The sequence below is a fragment of the Myotis lucifugus genome, unplaced genomic scaffold (assembly GCF_000147115.1).
Source record: "Myotis lucifugus unplaced genomic scaffold, Myoluc2.0 scaffold_70, whole genome shotgun sequence".
Classification (NCBI taxonomy): domain Eukaryota; kingdom Metazoa; phylum Chordata; class Mammalia; order Chiroptera; family Vespertilionidae; genus Myotis; species Myotis lucifugus.
Window position 1 is genome coordinate 2,425,623 of NW_005871118.1, and position 24,243 is coordinate 2,449,865.

At 39.5% G+C, this 24,243-nt stretch overlaps 1 protein-coding gene and 1 pseudogene across 7 annotated transcripts in view; both read right to left on the bottom strand.

Moving 5' to 3' along the window:
• The window catches only part of LEKR1 (leucine, glutamate and lysine rich 1), a 123,281-nt gene that overhangs the window by 12,945 nt on the left and 86,093 nt on the right, over positions 1-24,243 (bottom strand). For all 7 annotated transcript variants that reach the window (XM_006090340.3, XM_023755158.1, XM_023755157.1 and 4 more), the window contains 5 exons: positions 22,105-22,182; positions 21,564-21,767; positions 11,946-12,039; positions 7,018-7,182; positions 1,747-2,046 (listed from right to left, as the gene is read on the bottom strand). In XM_006090340.3, coding sequence (XP_006090402.2) covers positions 1,747-2,046; positions 7,018-7,182; positions 11,946-12,039; positions 21,564-21,767; positions 22,105-22,182 — 841 coding nt within the window. The remainder of the gene's footprint in view (positions 1-1,746; positions 2,047-7,017; positions 7,183-11,945; positions 12,040-21,563; positions 21,768-22,104; positions 22,183-24,243) is intronic.
• LOC111826350 lies at positions 3,649-3,747 on the bottom strand (annotated as a pseudogene).

A 24,243-nucleotide genomic window follows, 5' to 3' on the forward strand; every position in this document is an offset into this window, starting at 1 on the left:
TCTCATTTTTAGCAAAATTGTGTCACCTCTCTCCCTCTCAGGGTTTCTCCAGCGGAGTGAGCCCTGTGTGTCTCTCCTCTCCCCCGCCTGCACTGGGGAGGCGGCTCCTTTACTAGGGACACTGTGCTGCCCTGTTCCAACAGGAGACACTCAATCATTTGATCCACTAAGTATCTGGCAGAATAAGTAGTGTGTTTACTGTCATTTTAAAGTAAAAAAAAAAAAAAGAAATAAATGAGGCTTGGAGATGAGTGCTAAGACCAGGGGTCACGAAACTTAGAAGCAGAATCGCTGTTACTCAGGCTTTCCTGAAAGAGGAAACACTTGTCAATGAATGTTGGCTCCGCCATGCTGTGTGACCTTCTAGAAGTTATTCAATCTTCTTGAGTCAGTTCCTCATTTATAACACGGAAATAATTTCTACTTTTTAGGGCTCCTTAGGCATTGCTCTTGACCCAGCATTCTGTCCATTCCCATTTTAACTTACTTTAATGACTACTTTGCAAAAGATTCACTTTACGAGTATAATGATGGCATATACTTTTTACTTTGCTTGATAATTTAAATACAGCAAGAACATGGTATATTTAGTTGTTAATAATCAATGTTATTACTAGCACTTTCTTTTTATTCCTTTAGTAAGATGCCCATAAAACCAACAAAAATATTACTTGTCATTAACATTCAGAACCTTCCTCCATTTGCCTTTATTTGCTATACTGTCATACATGGGATCACATATTCTGATGTGACATAACTTTGGTGATTGGAGAGTAGATTAATTGCTCAACTGTCTTAGTCAGTTCAGGTTGCTATAACAAAGTACCATAGACGGAGTGGCTCAAACAACAAATAGAATTTAGTTCTCATAGCTCCAGAGGCTGGGAAATTCATGATCAAGTCACAAGCAGACTTGGTGTCTGGTGAGGACTTGCTTCCTGGTTCAAAGGTGTTCCCTCCCATGTCCTCACATGGTGGGAGGAATAAAGGAGCTCTCTGGTTCTCTTTTTATAAGGTCACTAATCCGTTCATGAAGGCTCTACCTTCGTAACTTAAATACCTCCCAAAGTCCCCGCCTCTCAATAATCATCACATTGGAACTTAGGTTTCATGACTTTTTAAGGGACATAAACATTCAATTTATGTTTGTTTCTGCCTAGCAGTTCAGAAATCAGACTTTTGTTAGAAAAAAATTAATCAAAATATTTCTACTCCAGTTTAAATAAAAACACTGCTAAAATAATTATGCATACATAAGAAAGAAGACCAACACATGTAAATTACCTCATAAATTTAGATTGACAGAAAGATAAAACCTTAAAGAAAAAGCACATGTAAGATATATTGTCCAAACATGATCTGAACTAAAAGCAGCAAGTGCTCTAAAAGTTTTTTTTGGCAAAAATTTAATGTCAAAACCATCAAGACATATAAAGATGACTAGTCTCAGATGTTTTAAAAGGTCGTTTGCAACACAGTAGAACTGGGTGGTGAGAAAACCTTAGCGATTATGTAGTTCGATATATTCATTTTACAGAAAAGGAAGCCAGTTCCGAAAGGTTAAGTGACTGTCTAGTTAAGGACAAAACCAGGATGTGATCCCAGGCCCCTGACTAACAGTCCAGAACTTTTTGCCTGACACCAAGCTGTCTTTTATGTTTGTGTTTGTTTGTTTGCTTGCTTGTTTGTTTTTTGAAGGAACATGTGCTCTCTCTCTAACAGCAGTGGTGCCGTGGTCTGTCCTACCTCTTGCTGGGACTGCTGAAACTGCCGTGTCAGCTGTGTCTGTTCCAGCAGCACTCTTTCCAGTTCATCAGACTTCTGTTTCATTTCCTTCCTCAAGTCCGCTGAAGCGCAGTCACTATTGTCAATTTCCTTCTTCAAGCGAGACTCAAACTCTGCAACCAGATTTTTAAGGTTTTCAATTTCCTTCTCCTTTGACTCAGATTCTTCAGTATATTGGACATGGGATTCATGGAGCTTTTTTTCAAGAGCGGCCACTTCCAGCCTTAGATCTCTGGTAGCGCCTGCGATTAAGTCTGATATCTGTAAGATAAATCTTGTATTAGTTTTTAGGCAGTACCTCTAGGTAGACACAGAGTTCTTATGGTTTTAAGAGGCTTATTCTAAATAATCAGTGTACTCTGCTGATCAGAGGAAAACAAACCCTATGACATATGTAGGCCTCCGAGATTTTCTTTTTAAAAGTTAAGACTAAAACTTTTATTTTTACCACCTTGAATGGATTGCATTAATCATTTGGGCATCCTTGGAAATATATAAATCTCTGTAACTGGATTAAGCTGCCAAGAACAGCTTAAGTTTTTATCTGGATTCACTGTAGAGTGACTTTAATGAAAAATGCCCAATGCTTGGGGACCCACGAAGGGGAACACAGCCATTATATTTTATTTGTATCAGACCAGTAAGTTTTCCTTTGAGATTGTTTTCTTTCTTGTCTATAATGACTGGAGGGAGCTCACAAACTACACCTTCTAGAGCAGCAGTCGCCAGCCTTTCGGACCTCACTGACCACCAGTAGTCCTCGGTCCACCGGTTGGCGAATGCTGCTCCAAAGGTTTCCTTAAACTAGCGGTTGCCAACCTTTCGGACCTCATGGACCACAGGGGTCCTCAGACCACCGGTTGGCGCCCTCTGTTCTAGAGCATTACTGCCCACTAGAACTCTCTGTGATGATAGAAATATTCTGGGATGTCCAATAGGGTACCCACTAGCCACAGGTGGCTATAGACAGTGGTGTGCTGGTAAATGTTTAACAACCAACTCACAAGCACACACAAGCCAGGTCTTATGTCATCTCCACAGCATAAATACCCTCACCATGACCAGGTCCAAGCTACCAAGGTGGCATCACTGATCGCTGAGCCGGGAAGAGATGCGCACAATAGGCTCTCACTTGCCAGTACCACCCAATGAGCATTGGAAATGTGGCCAGTGTGACTGAGGGACTGAATTTTTCATTTGACTTCTATTTAATTAATTGAAATTTAAGTAGTCACATGTGGCTACCACAGTATACAGTGCAGTTCTAGAGGATACCAGAATACTGTAAAATATACTGCTTTTCAAGGTGGTGCCTCCAGGTAAAGAGAAGAGAATGGCAGTCTTTAGAAGGGAAAAGACTGCTTGTTTTCTCTCGCCTTGAAAAACAAAACAAAGAACAGAAAACAAAGCAGGAAGAGCAAAGCTGCTTCTGATGAAACATATCCTTATTGTTTATGCCACGGATATTGTCAAGTAATACATATTAGGACAACAAGAAACCAATCCATGGAGAATCTGGAAAACATTCAGAGACTAAAGTTCCAAGGATTTTGTGAACTATTACTTAAGACTTAAGAATTAAGTCTCCAAAATTTGTTCCAAATGTTAAATTTACATTAAGAATAACTTCTGCAAGAAATCTATTCACCACATTTTATAAATTAAATTAATATTCCATGATCTCCAATTAATCCAGGAAGGAAGAGGGTCACTGCTAGTCCTGGACAGTAGCTTCCATCACCCGGAGGAGACATGGCACCAAAACAGAGCAGGTTGTCCCTGGGAGGTAGGCTCACATGGCCACAAGTGTGTTCCGATTTTTTAAAAAGGGAGTCAACGTTTAAAATTCAAAGCGTTTACTTTAAAAATCTGGATTTATGAATTTGCGTGTCATCCTTGCACAGGGGCCATGCTAATCTTCTCTGTATAGTTCCAATTTTAGTATATCAATAAAAAATATTTTTATAAAAATAAAAAGTAAAATAAAATGTAAAAAAGCAAAAAAAAAAATCTGGACTTATAATTTCTCTTGAAAAACAAACCCCTGGCAAGTTGGGGCCTTTTGACATTCCCCTGCAGATGGGACCCTGAGACAGCAGTCCTGAGGTGAGGGGGGAGGGGTGGGAGGGCATGCCAAGGGGAGCCAGCGATGACCTGGGGGGCGGGGGACAGGGGCTGGGAAGCAAGAGGACTATCTGGGAGAGAACCTGCCTCAGGGAGGCGGAATCTTTGGTGAGCCACAGCTCCAAGTTCCCCGCATGTGCCCATTGTTCCAATAGGACTTCACTTGTATGATAAAACACAAATTGAAAGATAATATTGAAGAGTATTATGCTAAGGGAAATAAGCCAGTCAGAAAAAGACAAGTATCACATCATCTCACTTATATGTGGAATCTAATGAACTAAATAAACTGACGAACAAAATAGATCCAGAGACACTGAAGCATGCAACCAACTGATGAATTTCAGAGGAAAGAGAGAGGGCAGGAAGAGATTAACCAACGAACTTATTTGCATTTGAAAATCATGCACTGGGAGAGGGGGGTCTCAGCCCGCCTGCACCCTCCCACAGTCCAGGAGCCCTTGGGGGATGTCCAACTGATGGCTTAGAGCCGGCCTAACATAGCAGCTGGACATCCTTAGCCCTGCCACGGAGGCAGGAGAGGCTCCCGGCGCCACCACCGCTGCGCTCACCAGCCATGAGCCCAGCTTCTGGCTGAACTGTGCTACCACTGTGGGAGCTCACTGACCACCAGGGGGCAGCTCCTGCGTTGAGCGTCTGCGCGTCATAGCGACCAGTCGTTCACCGTTTGGTTGGTTTGCATATTAGCCTTTTATTATTTACTAGAGGCCCGGTGCACAAAAATTTGTGCACTTGGGGGGGAGGGGGGGTCCCCCAGCCTGGCCTGTGCCCTCTCGCAGTCTGGGACCCCTCGGGAGATAATAACCTGCTGGCTTAGGCCTGCTCCCGGGTGGCAGAGGGCATGCCCAATCCCTAGGTGCAGCCCCTGGTCAGGCTCAGAGCAGGCCCGATTGGGGAGTTGGGGCGCCGTCCCCTGTCATGCACAGAGCAGGGCGGATCGGGAGGTTGCGATGCCACCTTCAGTCACGCTCAGGGTAGGGCCAATTGGGGGGTTGGGCACCGCCCCCTGTCACACTCAAGGCAGGGTCGATGGGGAGGTTGCGGCGCCAGCCCCTGTCACGCACAGAGCAGGGCCGATCAGGGGGTTGGGGCGCTGCCCCCTGTCACTCACAGAGCAGGGCCCATCAGGGGAGTTGGGGCTCCATACCCTGTCACACACAGAGCAGGGTCAATCAGGGGGTTGGGGAGCTCCCCCCTGTCATGCACAGAGCAGGGCCCATCAGGGGGTTGAGGAGCTCCCCCCTGTCATGCACAGAGCAGGGCCGATTAGGGGGTTGAGGAGCTCCCCCGGTCACTCACAGAGTAGGGCCTATAGGGGAGTTGGGGCACCGCCCCCTGTCACACACAGAGCAGGGTGGATCAGGGGGTTGGGGAGCTCCCCCCTATCAGGCACAGAGCAGGGCTGATCAGGGGGTTGGGGCGCCTTCCCCTGTCACAAACAGAGCAGGGCGGATAGGGAGGTTGTGGCCCCGCCCCCTGTCACACACACAGCCACAGGGGGATCAGGGGGTTTGGGCGCTGCCCCCTGTCACACTGATCCCGGTGCCGGTGCCGGGAGCCTCGCTGCTCCGCTGATCCCGGTGCCGGGAGGCATATTACCCTTTTACTATATAGAATAGAGGCCTGGTGCATGGGTGGGGGCTGGCTGGTTTGCCCTGAAGGATGTCCTGGATCAGGGTGGGGGTCCCCACTGGGGTGCCTGGCCAGGCTGGCTGAGGGGCTGAGGGCCGTTTTCCGGCTGGCGAGTGACTGAAGCTCCCAACCACTCCTTTTTTTCTTTTTTTTCTTTTTTATTCTGGGCCAGCTTGAGCTCTGAGGCCTCGGCTGCTGAAAACATTGATACAATGTTGCGGTCAGGCTGGCTGAAGCCCAGCTGACTGAAAGCCGGTTTCTGGGTTTTGTTTAGCTTCTATATTTGCAACATAGTTGCTTAGAGTTGCAGCTGAGAGGCCGGCAATTTAGGCGGGGAACGTTGGAGTTCACCATCACTGGAGCAAGCAAGCCTCCCTGCTCGCTTCAGGGCATGGCTGCCGGCCGCCATCTTGGCTGACAGTTAATTTGCATAAGGATATGCTGATTAGCCAATGGGAAGGGTAGCGGTCGTACGCTAATTACCATGTTTCTCTTTTATTAGTGTAGATAGGATATGCATAACCCATCGATAGACAATAGTGCCGTGAAGGCCTAGGGAGGGGTGGGAACCAGGTGGAGGGGGACAGTTGGGGGAAAAGGGATATCTGTAACACTTTCAACAATAAAGGGAAACATTATTAAGAATTTCAAAACAGCATCTGCAGAGCATTACACCCAAACATGAGGCCTTTCTGAGTATGGAGCCCTGTGATACTGCATTTATCATACAATCTTGTAGCCGGGCCTGCCTTTGAGAAGGTTGTACCATATCCCCTATACACCAAAGCAGAGGCCATCCAATCCCATTTGATGCTTACTTTACACAGGCTGTTAATGATTTCATTCAAAATATTGCTTTCCCCACTGCATCTTGGTTAATACACACACACACACACACACACACACACACACACACATACATGAACACATGCATACTACTACACTCAGGCCTTATAAAAACAGGGAAACCTTAACAAAACTTTAAAGTATATTTAGGACACATTCTTTCAGAAATTATGGAGGTGGTTACATTTTAGAAATATTTCCCTTTAAAAATAGTTGGAATTGAAAATATTTACAATTAAAGAAGATAGGCTTTAGTTGTTAGAAAATTTTTAATTATGCCAAACACCTCATTATCTTTTGATGTTTGATATTTGATGAGTTGGAATCGCTAACGATGCTAATTATTAGTTACATAATTTATGCTGTTTTAAAAAATAAGTTTATTTTTATAAAAAATTCCATACATAGCTGGATTGCATGCTTGTAAAATTTATATCAGCTATTCATCTGGAGAATATCCAAACCATTCTATCTATGTGGCTGAAACAAGGCACAGTGGCTATGAGGAAAACTGCTGGAGTTATAAATGCTGTAGTGCTCTCAGGAGGAAATAACCAGCATCCACAGTGTTAAACCCATTAAGTAATGGTGATCATCAGAATGACAGACCTTCATTTGTAGCTCCTCTTGTTCTTTCTTATACTTTTGGATCATTTCTTGGTGTTTTTCCTTTTCAATATCAAGTTCCAGTTTAGCTTCTTCCTTAAAGAGAAGAGCTTGCTCCTCAAATTCAACTAAATGTTGGGCTCTTTCCTTGGCGAGTTCAGCTTCAATCTAAAAAATAGCATTTAACACTCATATAAAGCCATTTTACCATAAAATAAGCAAATTAATCTTATTTTCAGGCTCCAATTTTTTTAAATCCTCACCTGAGGATATTTTTCTATTGCTTTTTAGAAGGAGTGGAAGAAAGAGGGAAAGACAGAGAGAAATATCGATGTGAGAGAAATACATCAACTGGATGCCTCCTGCATGAGCCCTGACCAGGGCCTGGGCCGGGGAGGAGCCTGCAACCAAGCATCTGCACTTGACCGGAATCGAATCCGGGACCCTTGGGTCTGCAGGTTGATGCTCTATCCTCTGAGCCACCACGGCTGGGCCAGACTCTAATATTTTTTAAAATTCTAATTCTAATTCAAAAGATTAACCTAATTTTTAAATTCTAGTATTTTTTTAAAAGTTGACTCAGAACTTAGGCCAGAAAAATTGACCTTGGGTCAAATATTTCAAGATCTTCTAAGACCTGAAAATAAGTAGAAAAGTTAGAACAATATATGATTACAGTTTTGAGAAATACTAATAGCTTTGTCTTCTGTACATTTATACTGTAAACACAGTCCTTGCCAGCAATCCTATTTTTTAAAAAAATTTGAGGCCCTTAGACTAACTTCTGTTGAAAGTCAGAGGGGATATAAAGTACAAATGTTGAGTTTTTAATGGTCCTTTCTTGATGGAGACCATAGATGATCATTTTAATGTGATTGTGGCCAGAAGGCTGTTTAAGGAAAACATGGGTCAGTAATGCCTGTATCCATATTTTGACTCAGATAGAATCACAGTGCTGGAAGGAACCATTGAAATCCCTTAGCTCAATCTCTCAAGCTTTTATGACTAGTGGAAAGAATAAACAAGGATTTTGGGTTTAGATAGAGTTGACACTTTCCAGTTGTATGCTGTTAATTGTGACTATAATTTTTCCTGGTGGGGTTATGACTAAAGTTCCCTTGGGGGTCCTTATGAGGATGAAATGGGATGAAACATCTAAGTGAAGCTGTAGCATGAGCAGGGTTATAATAGTCAATGGAGATTACTTCTATGCCCCGATCCCTCAGTCTCTACCATGGAATCCACACCAAATGATTGTCTGCTCTGTGCCTCTACCATAGAAACTGTAACTCACTCCTTTCCCAGCAGGCGTTTCCATTTTCAGACAGCACTAAGCATTAGGCACTGCTTCCTTTAGCTGAGCCAACATCTCTCTCCCTGTGGTTTTTAACCACTGTTTTTGGCTCTGCTACTGGAGCAAGAGAGAGTCCTGGATTCCTTCAGGCCTGAGAGTTCATCTAGTGAGATTAGAGAAGGGATCCCAGTGACAGGCTGGCTCTGGATTTACACTGTGCCATGATTCTAAATTCTCAGGGGGAGTTAATGCCAGATAACTTGGGAGAAAAACTGCCAAACCTGATTTAGTGAGACTCTGTGGTTGAGGTCACCGTAAGAAGAGGAGAGCTGTCAATCTGCATTTCTCAAGGGAACACTGAAACCAGATTACCAGGAAACAGAGAGATTGCTAAGAAGGTTTGTGGGAAGCCCTTTAAATGAAATAAAATGCAGACAGAAGCCTAGCTCCAGTGTGGGGTCATTGGGTTTACTGTACTGGGTACAGGTCTGAGCATTTGCCCCAAGGCAAAGCAATTATATTTATATTCACTGCAATAAATTCTTTTGGCTCTCTCAAAATCAATTTCTGGATTGTTTAGGGAAAAGGATGCTGGTGATCATTTAGAAACATATAGGGTTGTTCAAATGTGTTGCTCTTGGACTACTAAAGACAAGGAACACCTTAGGGCAGTGGTTCTCAACCTTGGCTGCACATTAGAATCACTTGGGAATCTTTTTAAAATCCTGATTTCTGGGCCTCATCCTCCAAAATTCTATTTCTTTGTTATGGGGTGAGGCCACAGCATTAGTAACAAAGAAACAGAATTTCCGGAGGATGAGGCCCAGAATTCAGGATTTTAAAAAATTCCCAGGTGATTCTAATGTGCAGACAAGGTTGAGAACCACTGCCTTAGGGGCACTCAGAAAAAAAGAACAGATGTTCTTGTGAATTCCAGGTACTTACATCCACCTGCCTCCTGGTAGCCATTTAGGAACTTCACAGGTGTCTCAAATAAAGTGTCTGAACCAGAAATCTTGATACAAAAACCTGTCTCCACCTGTTCTGCCCCCAGCCCTCCCCATCTCAGGACTCAGAACCACCATCCATCCAGTTATTCAAATCATTCCCCTCTCTCCCTTACCCTCCACACCCAGTCCAGCATTAAATCCTGTTCATTTTGCCTTTACAAAATAAAAACTGGATTCTCTTATTTCCTCTTAGTGATTTCTCAGTGCATTAGTATAAAATCAAAAGGCCTCTACATGACTTTCTATAGGGCCACTACCAGCCTATATGACACCATCATGTGAATTAACAACACACCCCTTCCTTAGGTGAATTCAGCCTCATGCCAGGCACAGTACTTGGTGAGCAGAGCACAGGCTGGATTGCAGCCCCCTTCTCTCCCTTGGCCTGTGTTATTGTGCAGGGCACAACCCAAATGCCGTCTCTGGCAGCCCTGGACTTCTCCAACCTAACTTTCCCCACTTGATCACTGTGCTCCAGCCACACTAGGATAGATAAGTCAAGAACACATGAAAGAAGGAAATCAAATGCAAAACATTTGGAAAGATTGCAAGGTATGACTGTAAGAGTTAACGGCCCACCAGATACCTTGACAATATTTTAAAAAACCCAACTAAGTAACATTTTTTAGAAGCTCAAGAACAATGTTGAACTATTTGTTTTTAAAAGATCTATGTACTATTTAAAACTAAGTCAAATTAGCATTCCAGCTATAGGAGATTTATTAATTGCAGAATTTTCACTGAATAGTAACACCATTGTGCATTGGGAACCAATTTTAAATGTTCAGTATGCACATTAATTTTCATTCTTCACATCGAAACAACACTTCAAGTAAACAAAAATCCATGGCAATTAGTAAACATATAGTTATTTTCAAATGTGCCATCCTTGTTGCATAGCAACAGTTGATTTTGTTATGTGCTTTTTACGTACTCTAAAGTAATTAAGCACAGGCACAAATGGCTGTCTACATTTTTTAATGATAAAAGCACTTAAGTTACGAAGTTTATTCTAATATGTGTATTATATATTTATAAAGGGAACACTACATTCCTACACAAAGGCACAGTGATCCAAGAAAGAGATGACAATGTCATATTAGTGATTCTTCTTTCTCATGAGAGGACTTTCAGGGAACTTTTTATTCATAGCTTCAATAGCTAACACAACCAGGACATAATTATCATATCTTGGCTTTACTGATCTGGATCTTGAATTACTGCTAAGCTGAATTATAAGATTTATTAATAAGAAGTCATGCCCTCTCAACAAAATGAAATGTTATAGAAAATTATACCTGCCAAAATACACCTATGATGTAATTAATTTATTAGAAAGATATCATGGTTTTAGTAAGAACTTACAGAATCCTATACAGGTTTATTTTCATCATCAAATTAACAGCATAAAGCAAGAACATAATACTCTTATATGGTCAGATGCCAACACTAACTTGGTCTACTGGCTGCATTAGCACCTCAGGGACAGAACACAGTGTTCAGTAATACTAGAGTGGATCATGAAAGCAAAGAGTTCACAGGAGACTGTATCTGAAAGTCCTTCTTGGGGTGTGGCTGAGGAGATGAGAAACTTATACACAAGCAAAGGCAGGAAAGTTCACTCTATCAGTCTAAGACAGTGATGGTGAACCTATGATACGCGTGTCAAAGGTGACACGCGAACTCATTTTTTTGGTTGATTTTTCTTTGTTAAATGGCATTTAAACATATAAAATAAATATCAAAAATATAAGTCTTTGTTTTACTATGGTTGCAAATATCAAAAAATTTCTATATGTGACACGGCACCAAAGTTAGGGTTTTTCAAAATGCTGACACGCCGAGCTCAAAAGGTTCGCCATCACTGGTCTAAGAGGAGCTAAGGAGCTAAGGGAAGAGAAGGATCTGTAAGTCTCTATAATACTTTCATGAGTAAAATTTTTGAGTCAAATATGGGATTTACAATATGTCTTCATACCTACTGCCAAACTGCTGTCAGAAACGTTGCTGTAATTTCCAGTCCCATAAAGAATATGAAACATGATCTCACTAGTCCTTCAGTGCAGTGCAAAAACCACTCTATCAAGTGATTGTGTGAAAAATAATCTCTCATCGTTTTAATATGGTTTTTTTTATTGTTAGTTAGGTTGATCATCTTTTTGTTTTTTTAAACATGGATCAGTAAAGATGGGGGAATGTGAATAAGAATAGATTCACCAACTGAGGACACGGAGACTAATAAAAATTAGAACTAATTAAAGAAATATGAACTTTAGCGAAGAAAGAAAAAGACCATGCTACAAAATGAAACAAAATAAGAATGAGACACTTAGAGCAACTTTAGTTCATATTCTCAAATTCAATTGTTGCCCATATGAATCAATTTAAGTCATAGCCAGAAAACCAAGGCAAGCAGTTAGTGCTAGCAATAGGTACCAGCTGGGGAAGAAAAAGCGTTGGGAAGGCTTCAGTGCACTGTGCATTGTGCATTGGTCGAGGAAATTCCAGAAGAAAACAAATGTGTGCATAGAAGCAAAGAAATCTATTTGGAATAATCTTCTGGCAAACAAACAGAACTTTAAAGAAGCACATAAGACACATGCTGATGAAAGCTACATTATCATTACCTTCTCCCTCCAGTTGGCATCATCCAGCCGCTTCTGTCGAAGGGCTTCCTGCAGCTGCTCAATGCTCTTCTGATGTGAAATCAGCATCAGTTCCCTGAAAACCATAAACCTGACAAATGAGTCAAGTCTCATCCCTAATACTCTAAGTTGCACATCTTGGTTCAGAGAATATAATTTCACAACTTAGTCTGTTTATTCTCTTTAGCAAGATAGATAGATAGATAGATAGATAGATAGATAGATAGATTCTACTAGATATGATTTTAACTGTTAACAATAATTCACAAACACTGCATAGTAAGGTATTTTCTCAGGCTTAATTTTTGTGTAATAAGTAATGCTATTTTTGCATGAAATAGTAACAACATATATGGATTCACAAATATAGTAAAATGTTATACATTGTGGTTCTAAAGTTTATGACTAAATTCTAACATTAGACAATATTTTGCTTTGCTTTGTTTTTTAAAGGAAAATACGTTGGGATGTGCCATAAAATCAGCACGTTTGTGGTTTCTGTTAGATTTATTTTTCTTTTACTTATCTCAAATGCTGATTGGAACACACCAAATCAAGTGGAGGGTAAATTCTGAGGTGTGATATGGAATAGTACAAAACATTAGAAAATTGAAAACACAAAGAACATTTAACATTTGAATCCACATAAATGGATCCCAAAGCTTAGTTTGTGATCCTCCGGGTGGAGGTAATGTGGGGGATTCGTGTGAACCTTTCCCAGGGGCACCCAAATTAGCATTTGACTAGCACAGGTAGTGGCAAAAGCATGCTTGTTGCTTAGGGTTCCTTCCTGTTTCTATAATCATGACTCTTCTTACTTTCTATGTAGGAAATTCTTCTCCATTCCTTATTCCTCTTCCTAAGCCCTTTGTTTTCCATCACCAACCTCTTCCTTTTACTCTGATCCCTTTTCTCAAACTCGTGACTTTCATTTATAACTGCTGCTGGACATCTGTATCCTAGTGATGCATCAACACCAAAGATTTCACACATTAAAATGAAAATTCACCATCATCTCCTGCAATCTGGGCTTTCATTTTGACTTCTGAAAACCTTTCTTTAACAATCAAAATCTTTGTTTGAAATCCCTGAGTCATCTCCGACTCTACCTTCTCCTTGTTCTACCACATCCATTCAATAACAAGTTCTATATATTCCACTTACGCCTTGTCAGACTATTTCTTCCCTTCTTTTCCCACTACAACTTCATTAAGCTTGTTGACTTTATCTTCTGCCTAGATTATCATAATATACCCTCAATCTATCTCTTAATCTCTATTCTAGTCTCACTCACAGTATTATTAAAATTTTTTTACTGTAATGAAAATAGTGCCTACACTTCTAGTCTAGAAAATTTTAAGAACACAAACATAAGAAGACACATTTAACTTGGTAACCAGAAGTATAAATATCACTTGAGGGAAACTGAGAAAACAAAACTTTCCAGGCTTCTCTTTCCAGAAAATGTGTTGGACAAGGTGCCTTTACACTTTTCTACTAAAAATAAATACAATTATTTTTTATTATAGAAAATATAAAAATTCGTCAATTAACTGGACAAAAAGTGAGAAAAATAAAGAGGACAAAACTCAAGTGAAAGAATGGACAAAGTATCAGTGGAAAACTACTGAAATCTGAATAAAATCTTTCGGTTAATTACATTATACCAATGCTAATTTCTTAGTTTTTTGCAGAAAAGTGGTTATGCCATGGTTAAGAAAGATAGGCTAAATGGAAAACATCAACTCTCTGTACTGTCTTTGTGACTTTTATATAAATATAAAATTATTCCAAACGAAAGATTAAAAAAAATGAAATGAACTGGAAGAACCCCAGCAATAAGTAGATCACTGAAGCTAACTCTCATCTTGAAAGTACTTTCCAAATATGAAACTTGAGCTTTAAAATTTACAGCCATGAAGGGCACAGGAACAGGAGACAAAGGAAGAGTCTAAGAGGACACTCACCTGAATGAAGTTGCATCTCAAAGAGCTACTTACAGTATATGTGTGAAATTCATGCTCAGTATGTGTAAAATAAAAATAATATCTCCTCTCAAGGTACAAAAAGGAAACTATTGGCTTTGAATTTGGGTGCTAAGTAGAGGGGGAAATACAAATATCTCATAAGAATTTGTAGACACAAACCAACCCTAATGCAAATTTGTATTTTGAATTCATATTACCTGAGTGGTCCCAAACACTTCATGTTGAAAAGAAAACTTAAAGTGGTGCTAGTTAACCTTGCCTCCAGATGCCTGGTAGGAAAAACACCAATATTTTGGGGAGAAATCTATCTTAAAACTGGGGCTCAAAGAATTCCTACTGATAAAGATATAAGACCTATGAGATCATAGTGTTAAAAAAAATCACAAAACTATTTTTAAAAGCCACTAACAGGAAGAATGAATAAACACAAAGGTAGCATAATCAAACTCATGAATTCTAAAGTATTAAATTTTCATATACAGAATATAAAATAAGGATGTTCAATACAGTAAAATAAAGAAATAAGAGTGATTTAAATGACTAAGTTTGAAAAAGAACCAAATTGAACTTGTAGAAATGACAAATATGGTAGCTGATATTGAAAACTCTGTGAATGGCCATGTAGCAGATTATTCATAGCTGAAAAATGAAGTGATAAGCTGAAAGGGATATTCAAAGAAAGTATATATAGTGTGGTAAAGGGAGTCAAAAATATAAAAGAGAAGTGGCTATATGGAAGACAAATTGAAAATATCATATATATATATATATATATATTCATTATTTCAGAAGCAAAGGAGAAAGGGAAAGGAAGAAATATCTGAGGAGAATATTCCATATTGATGAAAAACAACAACCCACAAATCTAGAAGCTCAATGGATTCTAGTAAGATAAATAAAAATAAATCTTACATCTGAGCACCTGGTAGTGGAAAATTAAGAACATCAAAGTTAAAGAGATCGTAAAAGCCAAAGAGAAAAAAAACAAAACTACATTATCTTCCAAGGAACCCAAAATAAAATGAAAGCTTATTTTCCAACAGAAACAAAAGAAACCAAGAACAGTAAAATAATATGTTCAAAATCCTATGAGAAAATAACCAGCAACCTAAAGTTGGGTACCCAGCAAAACTATCTTTAAGAATGAGACTGAAATAAAATATGCTCAGATAAATAAAACCTGAGTGTTTAGCACTAACTAAAGGACCTTTACTAAAGGAGCATGAAATAATATGCTTTGCAGAAAGGAATATATTCAGAAGCAAGGTCAGACATGCCAAAAGAAATAGTGAGCAAAGTAACTGACAAGCACACAGGTGTTAACTGTAGATGCTTTTTTATTCCTAGTTCGCTGAGAACCACAAAATGCAGGTTGGTGGTTTCCTCTGGGGGAGAATGCAATGCAGTGGAATTGGGGAGAAGCACGAGGGACTTCAAAGTTAATGGCAAAGTCCTTTTTCCTAAACTGAGTGATTGATACATAGATGTTCATTGTGTTGTACTTCTTCATACTTGACACCTATATAAACCTTCTATGTATCTACTCAATATTTATAAAAACGAATGATAAAACCTGAATATGGAATAGAATGTGTATGTGGAGGAAAGAGAATTAAAGGGAGAGACCAAGGTAAGAGAATGGGCAGGTTAGTAGTACGGTGGGGTTTACTGACCACTCTGCACACTATGAGCAAGGCGGTGTCATCAGGCTTGGAGGGACAGAGGTGACTTGGGAAGGCAGGGTCCCCATCCAAAGGGTGCTCAAAATCCATCAATGCAAAAGGAAGCTTTATCTTTGAAAGTGTGAAGCAGACCACCAGGTTCTGATGCTTGCTCAGCAGTCTGTAGGCTGGAGAACGGCAAGTGACACAAAAGGAACAAAGGAGGAGGACACGGCCATTCCTGTCTCCTCTGCAGACTCATCTTCCTCTACTTGTCAATTAATACTTGTGTTCTCAGCACTTTGTCCTGGCCCTTTTTACTTTCTTTCTTCTCTTTCTCTAGGTGATCTATATACTCTTATAATTAAAATGCAATAGAGATGCTGATAGCTCCCGAATTTTATCTCTAGCTCATATCTGTTCTGATGCATCTGACTCATGTATCCAACTCTTCACCTGACTGCTCTAATTTTGTATTTCAGAGACATCCAAAACTTAACTTGTTGGTAATCTCAGAGGCTTACAGTACTAGTTTACTTTTTGCTTGTTAGGTGTCATCTGCTGCTCTGCTCTACTTTTTGTTCCAGGATGCAGGCCAAGGAGCAACTCTTACCCGGAAATGTTGATTTTGTGATTTATAGAAAAGAAAACTTACCAAAACACAGGACCTGTTAAAGCTTCTGCTTAGAATTGATACATATCACTTCTCTTATATTTCAGTGTCAAGAACAAGTCAAACAGCCATGTGTGATGTCAAACAAATGTGGATAGCATAGTCCTCTCACTGGGAAGTGCACAGTAAGCCACCTGGCACCAGGTGGAGTCCATCGCAACTCTGAGGTCCTCCTGGAAGCCACTATGAGGATTCCCACCCTGGAGGTGGGAAACACTCTTTGCTTAGTCTATGGTTCTTTCATGTGGAAGTGATTTCTCAGTCCAGTTTTCTCCACCGCTCCTGGCTTTCCTCTCTGCTATGTACTGATCTATGCTAACCACCTTAGAAGAGGGCATTAGAGATTCTGCCCTGTTGGGAAACAGCTTTCTCAACTTTCATCCTCTCCATAGACTATTTGCCTTATATGGCAAAAGGGACTTTGCAGATGTGATTAAGGATCTTGGGATGTGGAGACTATCCTGGATTATCTGGATGAGTCCGAAGTGTAATCACCAAGGTTTTTAATATGAGAGAAGAACGTTAATGTGGGGGAAGGTGATGATGTGACGACAGAAGCAGAGATTGGATTCATGGGTCCAGGACCCAAGGAATGCCAGCAGCCTCTAATCTAGAAAAGGCAAAGAATGGGTTCTACCCTGGAGCCTCCAGAAAGAACCAGCTTTCCTGACATCTGGATTTTAGTCCCTGAACACTAATTTGGTTTTCCAACCTCCAGAACTATAACACACTGGTGTTGTTTTAAGCCACTAAGTCTGTGTTAATTTGTTATAGCAGCAATAGGAAACTAATACAATGGTCTGCCTTCAAATGATATTATGAAACTTCAGGTATAAGATTAGTATCTATAATAGTAAACTTGGTCAAAAAAGGAGCAGCAGTCAATGGAAATAAAGCAGCACTTCACCTGGTTTCATAGAATGTCAGTATCACAGAATGGATGTGGCTGGCCGTATGCTTGTTAGAAGTGGCCTGACAGCAGAGTTCTGGCCATTTCATTCACTTTTACGTATTTCCTAAGCCAGGTTTCCTATTTGAAAAGAGGTCTTACTGATTAGAAAATTCCAAGAAGCATTTTCAGATGGGTGCCTGTGAGTACTTTATAAGTTATATTTACTATTAAAATGGATGATACTGAATATTTGAGATGCTTGAATTTCAGTCTTCCTGGAGATAGTTATAATTTGTTTTTTCGTTAATCCTCACCCGAGGATATTTTTTCCACTGATTTTCAGAGAGAGTGGAAGGAAGGGGGAGAGACAGAGAGAGAAACATTAATGTGAGAGAAGACATCGATTGGTTGCCTCCTGCACGCACACCGACAGGGGTCGGGGATTGAGCCTGCAACTGAGGTATGTTCCCTTGACCGAAATCAAACCTACAACCCTTCCCTTCCGTCCGCGAGCCAACACTGTATCCACTGAGCCAAACTGAGATAGGTTTGATAGCTATAGATAGGTGAGTTAGCTATAATTTTGATACCACCAAAAAGTAGAGTGCATTTCATATACTTTCCTCTGATGAACCCAGTACAAATCACCCCACTGTTAAGTGTATTCTTTTAGAACAAAACTGGGAAAGTCTAGTATATTAGGGAAGCTAAAATACAGTAGACCAAGTTTGGAACGATGTTAATGAAATATAACTATTCACTGAAGTTTCAAAGAATTATTAAATTCCTTATGAACTTGTGCAAAATATAAGGTGTTTTGAGTGAACTCTTATAAAAATTATAAACTTGCATTTGTGATGGTAAGTTTGCTTGATCTGACTACAGAAATAAAGATGTTCATATGTCTTTGATTCCTCATAACTCCAAAAGCTCTTCAGTGTGAGTCTTTCGTGGGACAAGGCAGAAAGAATAATTCTATGTGATATTGCAAACAGTTAACTGTCCTTGATTTGCATGCATATACATTTCCTGGTTAACCTCTCCCTACCTACCTCCCCATCCCCTGGACAAGGTGCAAGCTCTTCCATAGTGTGCTACATAAGTGTGGTTTTTATTTTTGGGATCAGGAATATCTTTTTCATGCATATAATCATCTCTATATGCACTAGTCAATGCCTGTTCCAAGCTAATCAAGGGTGGGTGCTGGGTGGAGAGGGGTCAATGGGGAAACAAATCCAAAGGGGGCATCTGTAATGCTTTCAACAATAAAGATAAATTTTAAAAAAGAAAGAAACTGATAAAGAAAAACAATATTGATCTGAAAGAATCTATAAAGAATCAGCTTGGACTCTAGTGGGCCTTTCTGCTAGAAGTGTAGAGGAACGATAAGAAATGAAACACAATTGTTAGAGACATATTCCATCTTTTCCATGTTATAAAAAGCTGAAAATGTGCAGCTATTTTTGGATGTCATGCAGCTATCCAATTTCCTCTTTAGAACCAATTCTACAGATATTGCTGCTTTAGGTTTATAGGAAACAACACAAAATTGGGTCCTAAATTTGGATTGACTAAGAATCCAATCAAGATTTTCACTAGAATACAGAATTGAACTCCCAGCTCTGATTTTTGGCAAGTCAGAAACTCTCTGAGCATGAAACACTGGGGGCTTCTGAGTTTTAAATCCTATGATCAGTGGTTTGATTGGGATTAAATTCATTCCCATCCACACATCCAATATTTATTGAGTGTCTACCAGGTGTCAGGCAGTTTTAGTCTCTAGGGATACAGTAGATTTTTCTTGCCAGTCTTTGGAAATACATTAATGCAATTCCAAATTTTTAGAAGAAATTACAATCCTGAGTGGTCGGTGTCTTTCTGAAGTGGTGTTATTCACAGGAGGCAGAGCTGGCTCCAGCTCGTACCAGCCTAGGACTGTCTGCAGTATGTAATGCTGCCTTTACTTTTCATATTTGGGAGAAGAGCTGGCCATCTGTAGCATTCTACCCTGCAATTTCACCAGATATATTTTTTAAAATAATGTTTTAGGAGTTGGCATAATAGGCAAACTAGGATCTACTCACAATTAAGATTATTTATTTTTAAAACTTTAACTTTTAAGTTCTTAGGCTGAAAAGAAAATGAGAATCTAATTTCTTGCATACACGCAAACATCGAGATTCCCTTAATTGTAGTTAAAAACGTAACTGCAAACAAATGTCAAACCATAATGCCAAATGACAGCTTTCAGTTCTGTTTCACAAGTTGTTCTAAAGGAGATGTCTTCACATTTTCAATCAAAGAGATAATTTTGATTTTGTCACAACTCCTGCCTCCGTTAAAAGCAGTAACTCTGTGATATAAGAAGTCAGCCTCTTGCTCTGAGAGCTGTTGATGGAGAGGAAATCAGAGAAAGAAGTGAGTCTTAGGGGGAAAACCCCGATGAGGTTTGTTATTTTGGAATGATATTCCTGAGGACACTTCATTTCATAATCCTTTACACTAATAGGATAGCATCCAAATGGAATCACTCCATGGACTAATAATCTCTATAACTCTAAGAGTAAGGCAGATAATCTTGAATTCAACAGACACTTACTGAATATCTACATCACAAGTGCAGGGTATAAAAATTAATAAGATATGATCTTTGAGGGGTTAGCAATGTAAGGAACGATGATAGGGAGGGAACTAATACATTTTGAGCACCGACAATCTACCAGGCGTGATACTAGATACATTAATCTTCACAAGAAGACAGCTGTTACTAATATGCCCATTTTACAGATAAGGAAAATGAACATTTAAGTGGTTAAGTTGTCTAAACTTGAGACTGGTCAAGGTGAAATACACACCTATGTTTGCTTAACTCTAAAGTCCATTTTTAAAAATACTAAGCCACCCTACCAAAAGCTCACAAACCTTAAAACATTGCTTCCAGCTCCCTTTCTATATTCTATGCTTCTTATTGCTTCTAGTCTCCATGAAAATAGGACAAGCCTCAATGAACACAAATCTTCTCTTCCTCTAGAATGTGCTGTGAAATGTTTGTAAGCTCCACTTCTGATTTTACCTGAGAGTAGAAGACAAAACTCACCATGCTGTATTTATTTATAGTGGGTGGGAGAATCCTGAAAGAGTGCAAGGGTGGGGGTAGAAAGCAAGGGGTGGGGGGAGAGGGGACACCAAGGAGGTACCCTCGTTTTTCTGCTTTCTGCAGGGCTGGGAGGCCCCTGAAGACCATGTTACAACATGGTTGAGAAACAGCGGTCACATGGACAAAAGCTGACAAAATCGGCCCTTTTAAGGCAGATGCTGAGGGAATTGTGCAAACTGTAGGAGAGGCAACATGGGTTATAAAGGTTAGACATACGGACCCTAAGCGAGAAATTTACCTTGCTTAACCTATTTTCTTATGTGGAAAATGTGCAAACTCACACCTGCTTCACAGGTGAGGGCCACAGCTCTGTGAGCCAGTGCAAATTTAAAACTGACTTCCCCTCTAGGTTGGTGAATCAGGAAAACTGTTCCTTTTAAGTTTGATGTAGTCCCATTTGTTTATTTTTTCTTGTGTTTCCCTTGCTCAAGGAGATATATCAGAAAAAAATATTGCTATGAGAAATGTCCTAGATTTTGCTGTTATGTTTTCTTCTAGTATTTTTATGGTTTTGAGTCTAACATTTAATTCTTTAATCCATTTTGAGTTTAATTCTTGTGTATGGTGTAAGACGGTGTAAGATCTAGTTTCATTTTTTTTTTGCACATATCTGACCAATTTTCTAAACACTGTTTATTGAATAGACTATCTTTACCCCATTTTATGTTCTTGCCTCCTTTGCCAAATATTAATTGACCATAAAGGTGTGGGCTCTATGTTCTATTGGCAAAAATATCTAGGAAGGTTGGATGAATATGTTTCTTAGCATCCTTGATACTACCTCAACACCAGAGGTAACTGTGCTTATGGCAAGTCCTCAATAAGAGGTGTTGACAAATAACAAAGAGAAGAAAAGAAGAAATCAATAAAAGAAAAAGTGATATAAGAAGAGTTTTCTCTACTGGAAAATGCCAGACTCTACCAGTGATTGGTCCAAGTAAAATTCAGTAGAGTATCACACGTGGTCTTTTTTAATCTTTTCAATAAAAATCTAACACCAGTGTGGGTTCCAACTCTACTTTCATTAGCTAACTGTATGACTTTAAGCAAGAAATTTAACAAATTCAAGCTTTAGTTTGATCCCTGTAAAGTGAGGTCATGGGATATAATAACTTTTCAGGTGAAATACATCTTTAATCCTGGGATTTCAGAACCTTGATGTTTCAAATATATATGGAATACTGACATAAACATTAACTATTTTTGGAAGAAATTATTCTTCACTGCACCTTTCATTTTTCAGTGTTATGACCTCTTCCTTTGTCTGGTTCAGAAGAGTTTTGGTTGTCTCTAGTTCATTTTCTGCAAGGTTAATCCTCCTTTTTATATCTTCTTCTTGCCTTTCTTTTGCAGTCAGTTCTTCCTGTAAAGTTTTATGTAGTTGTTGACAAGCTATTAAAGAGTCTTCTTTCTCTTTAAGCAATCTAGTATGCCTAAAAAAAAGTATTAAAAAATCCATCAATGTGCATTAGATACTACATTTTCATGTTTATCAAAAGTATGGAACTTTTCATTTGAAATTATAGATTATAACTTTAACATTTAGAAATTAAGAATGCTAAGGAAATAGATCTGTTATTAAAATTTTCCCATCTAGATAGAAGCAAAAGTCAATAAACAGCTTCAAGATATTATAAACTTGAATTAGGTAATATATATGTAAACAATACAATAAGAAAGCCAAAGTACATATTAAATAAAATGTTATTTAAAATGTGGTTTCAAACTCAATTACTAAAAAATATTAATTAAAATATTTGCAATGTATACCTTGATTCAAAAATAACGGATTCAAACTTCAGTTTTCTAAGTTCTCTTTGACAGTCATCCGCTTCATTAGACTTTTTCCTAAAATAATACAAAAGTGGTTCAAATATTTTATTTCAAAATAGTTAAAGTATAACTGTTTTCCCTTTTTTTAAAAAAAATCTTTAACCAAGGACATGCTTAGAGAGAGGAAAGGAGAGAAAGAGAGAGTGCGAGCAAGGGAAGGAGGAAGGGAGAGAGGAACACTGATGTGAGAGAGAAACATGGATTGGTTGCCTTTCCTCTGCTTCCTGACTGGGGATCAAACCCACAACCCAGGTAGGTGCCATGACTTGGAATTCAACTAGTAATCCTTTGGTACACGGAACAACGTTCAACCAACTGAGCCACTCCGATTGGGCTGTTTTCCTTTTTGTAAAGGTGTTTTTCATTTATTACTTTTCTTATCTTTATATTCTATTTGTGGTTACATATGCAGATTTCCTTGAAATTAGAAATATATAGTCTAAGGATTTTTCCTTGCCAAAATAAATCCAATCTGTTAGTCTGACTATAGGGTTTTTCTTTATCATTATTTTATTTAGAAAAACATTCTTAGTATCTTCATATTATTTCTACTTTTATGGCCAAGTAAGCTCCTATCAGACTGATCTCCATTTAAATAAAAGTCTAAACGTTGGATACCATTTTTGAAAAAAATGAAAACCCCTATGTGAAGGTATTGGAAAGTAACCAAGCAGGCAGATTCTGGAGGGATATTAACACCCGGAGTGAGGTGACAGCATGGTTTTTACTTGTTTGCTTAATGATTTTACACTTGAGGACAGGCCCAGTCTACACGCACCATGTGGGGGAAACTAAAATTCTGATAGAAAACTGGTAGCAAACTCACAGTCATTCTGGCCTGAAGAACTAGAGCATAGTGTTTGGGGAAACCACAGCTGCTGTGAAGGATAAACCCTGAATAGGAGAGAGCCAGAGAGAAGGATCCCAAATGCTGCATAGAAACTCTGCCCACATGTCTGGCTGAGCTCAGAACTACATGTGCACAGGGCATATTCCTACCAGCCTAGTTAAAGATAAAAGAATGGAACTATGAGGCCAAAGTAATTGTCTGATAAAGCAACAGCATCCTGCCATTATTTGGAGAAATATAACAGAATCTAGAATCTCCATAACATAACATTCACAATGTCCAGAATAAAAGTTACTCATATAGGAGAAACAGAAAAGCATAGCCTATTCTCAACAGAAAAGATAGTTAATAGGGAATGACTCTGAATTGAACCAAATATTGAAATTCACAAAGATTGTTAAAGGAGCAATTATAATTCTGCTCACAGAATCGACTCTAATTAATGAAAAGATAAGAAAAATCTTAGCAGAGAAATAGAAACTATTGAAAAGAATCAAATGGAAATTCTAAAACTGAAATAAACATTTGTCTTGATCTTATATAATTGGTTTTGTAACAATACTAAAAAAGTTAATATATGAAGAATGATTAATATTCCAATTTAAATTTATAGAAACTGTTCATCAAGTCATTATCCGAATGTACCTTAAAATAGCTTATACTGAACAATGAAATGTTACTTAGATTATCAATGGGTTTGCTCTACTTGCAGAATGACTTAGTTTCCAAAAAATGATTTTAAAACATCATGCACATGAATAACATTCATTCATTTTTAAACCTTTTTAATAGTAAAACTAGAGGCCCGGTGCACAAAAATTTGTGCACTCGAGGGTAAAGGGGGGTCCCTCAGCCCGGCCTGTGCCCTCTCGCAGTCTGGGACCCCTCGGGAGATAACGACCTGCTGGCTTAGGCCTGCTCCCGGGTGGCAGAGGGCAGGCCCAATCCCTAGGTGCAGCCCCTGGTCGGGCTCAGAGCAGGGCTGATTGGGGAGTTGGGGCGCCGCCCCCTGTCATGCACAGAGCAGGGCGGATTGGGAGGGTACGATGCCACCCCTAGTCACGCTCAGGGTAGGGCCGATTGGGGGGTTGGGGCACCGCCCCCTGTCACATTCAAGGCAGGGTCAATAGGGAGGTTGTGGCGCCACCCCCTGTCAGGCACAGAGCAGGGCCGATCAGGGGGGTTGGGGCTCCAGTACCCTGCAGGGCCAATCAGGGGGTTGGGGT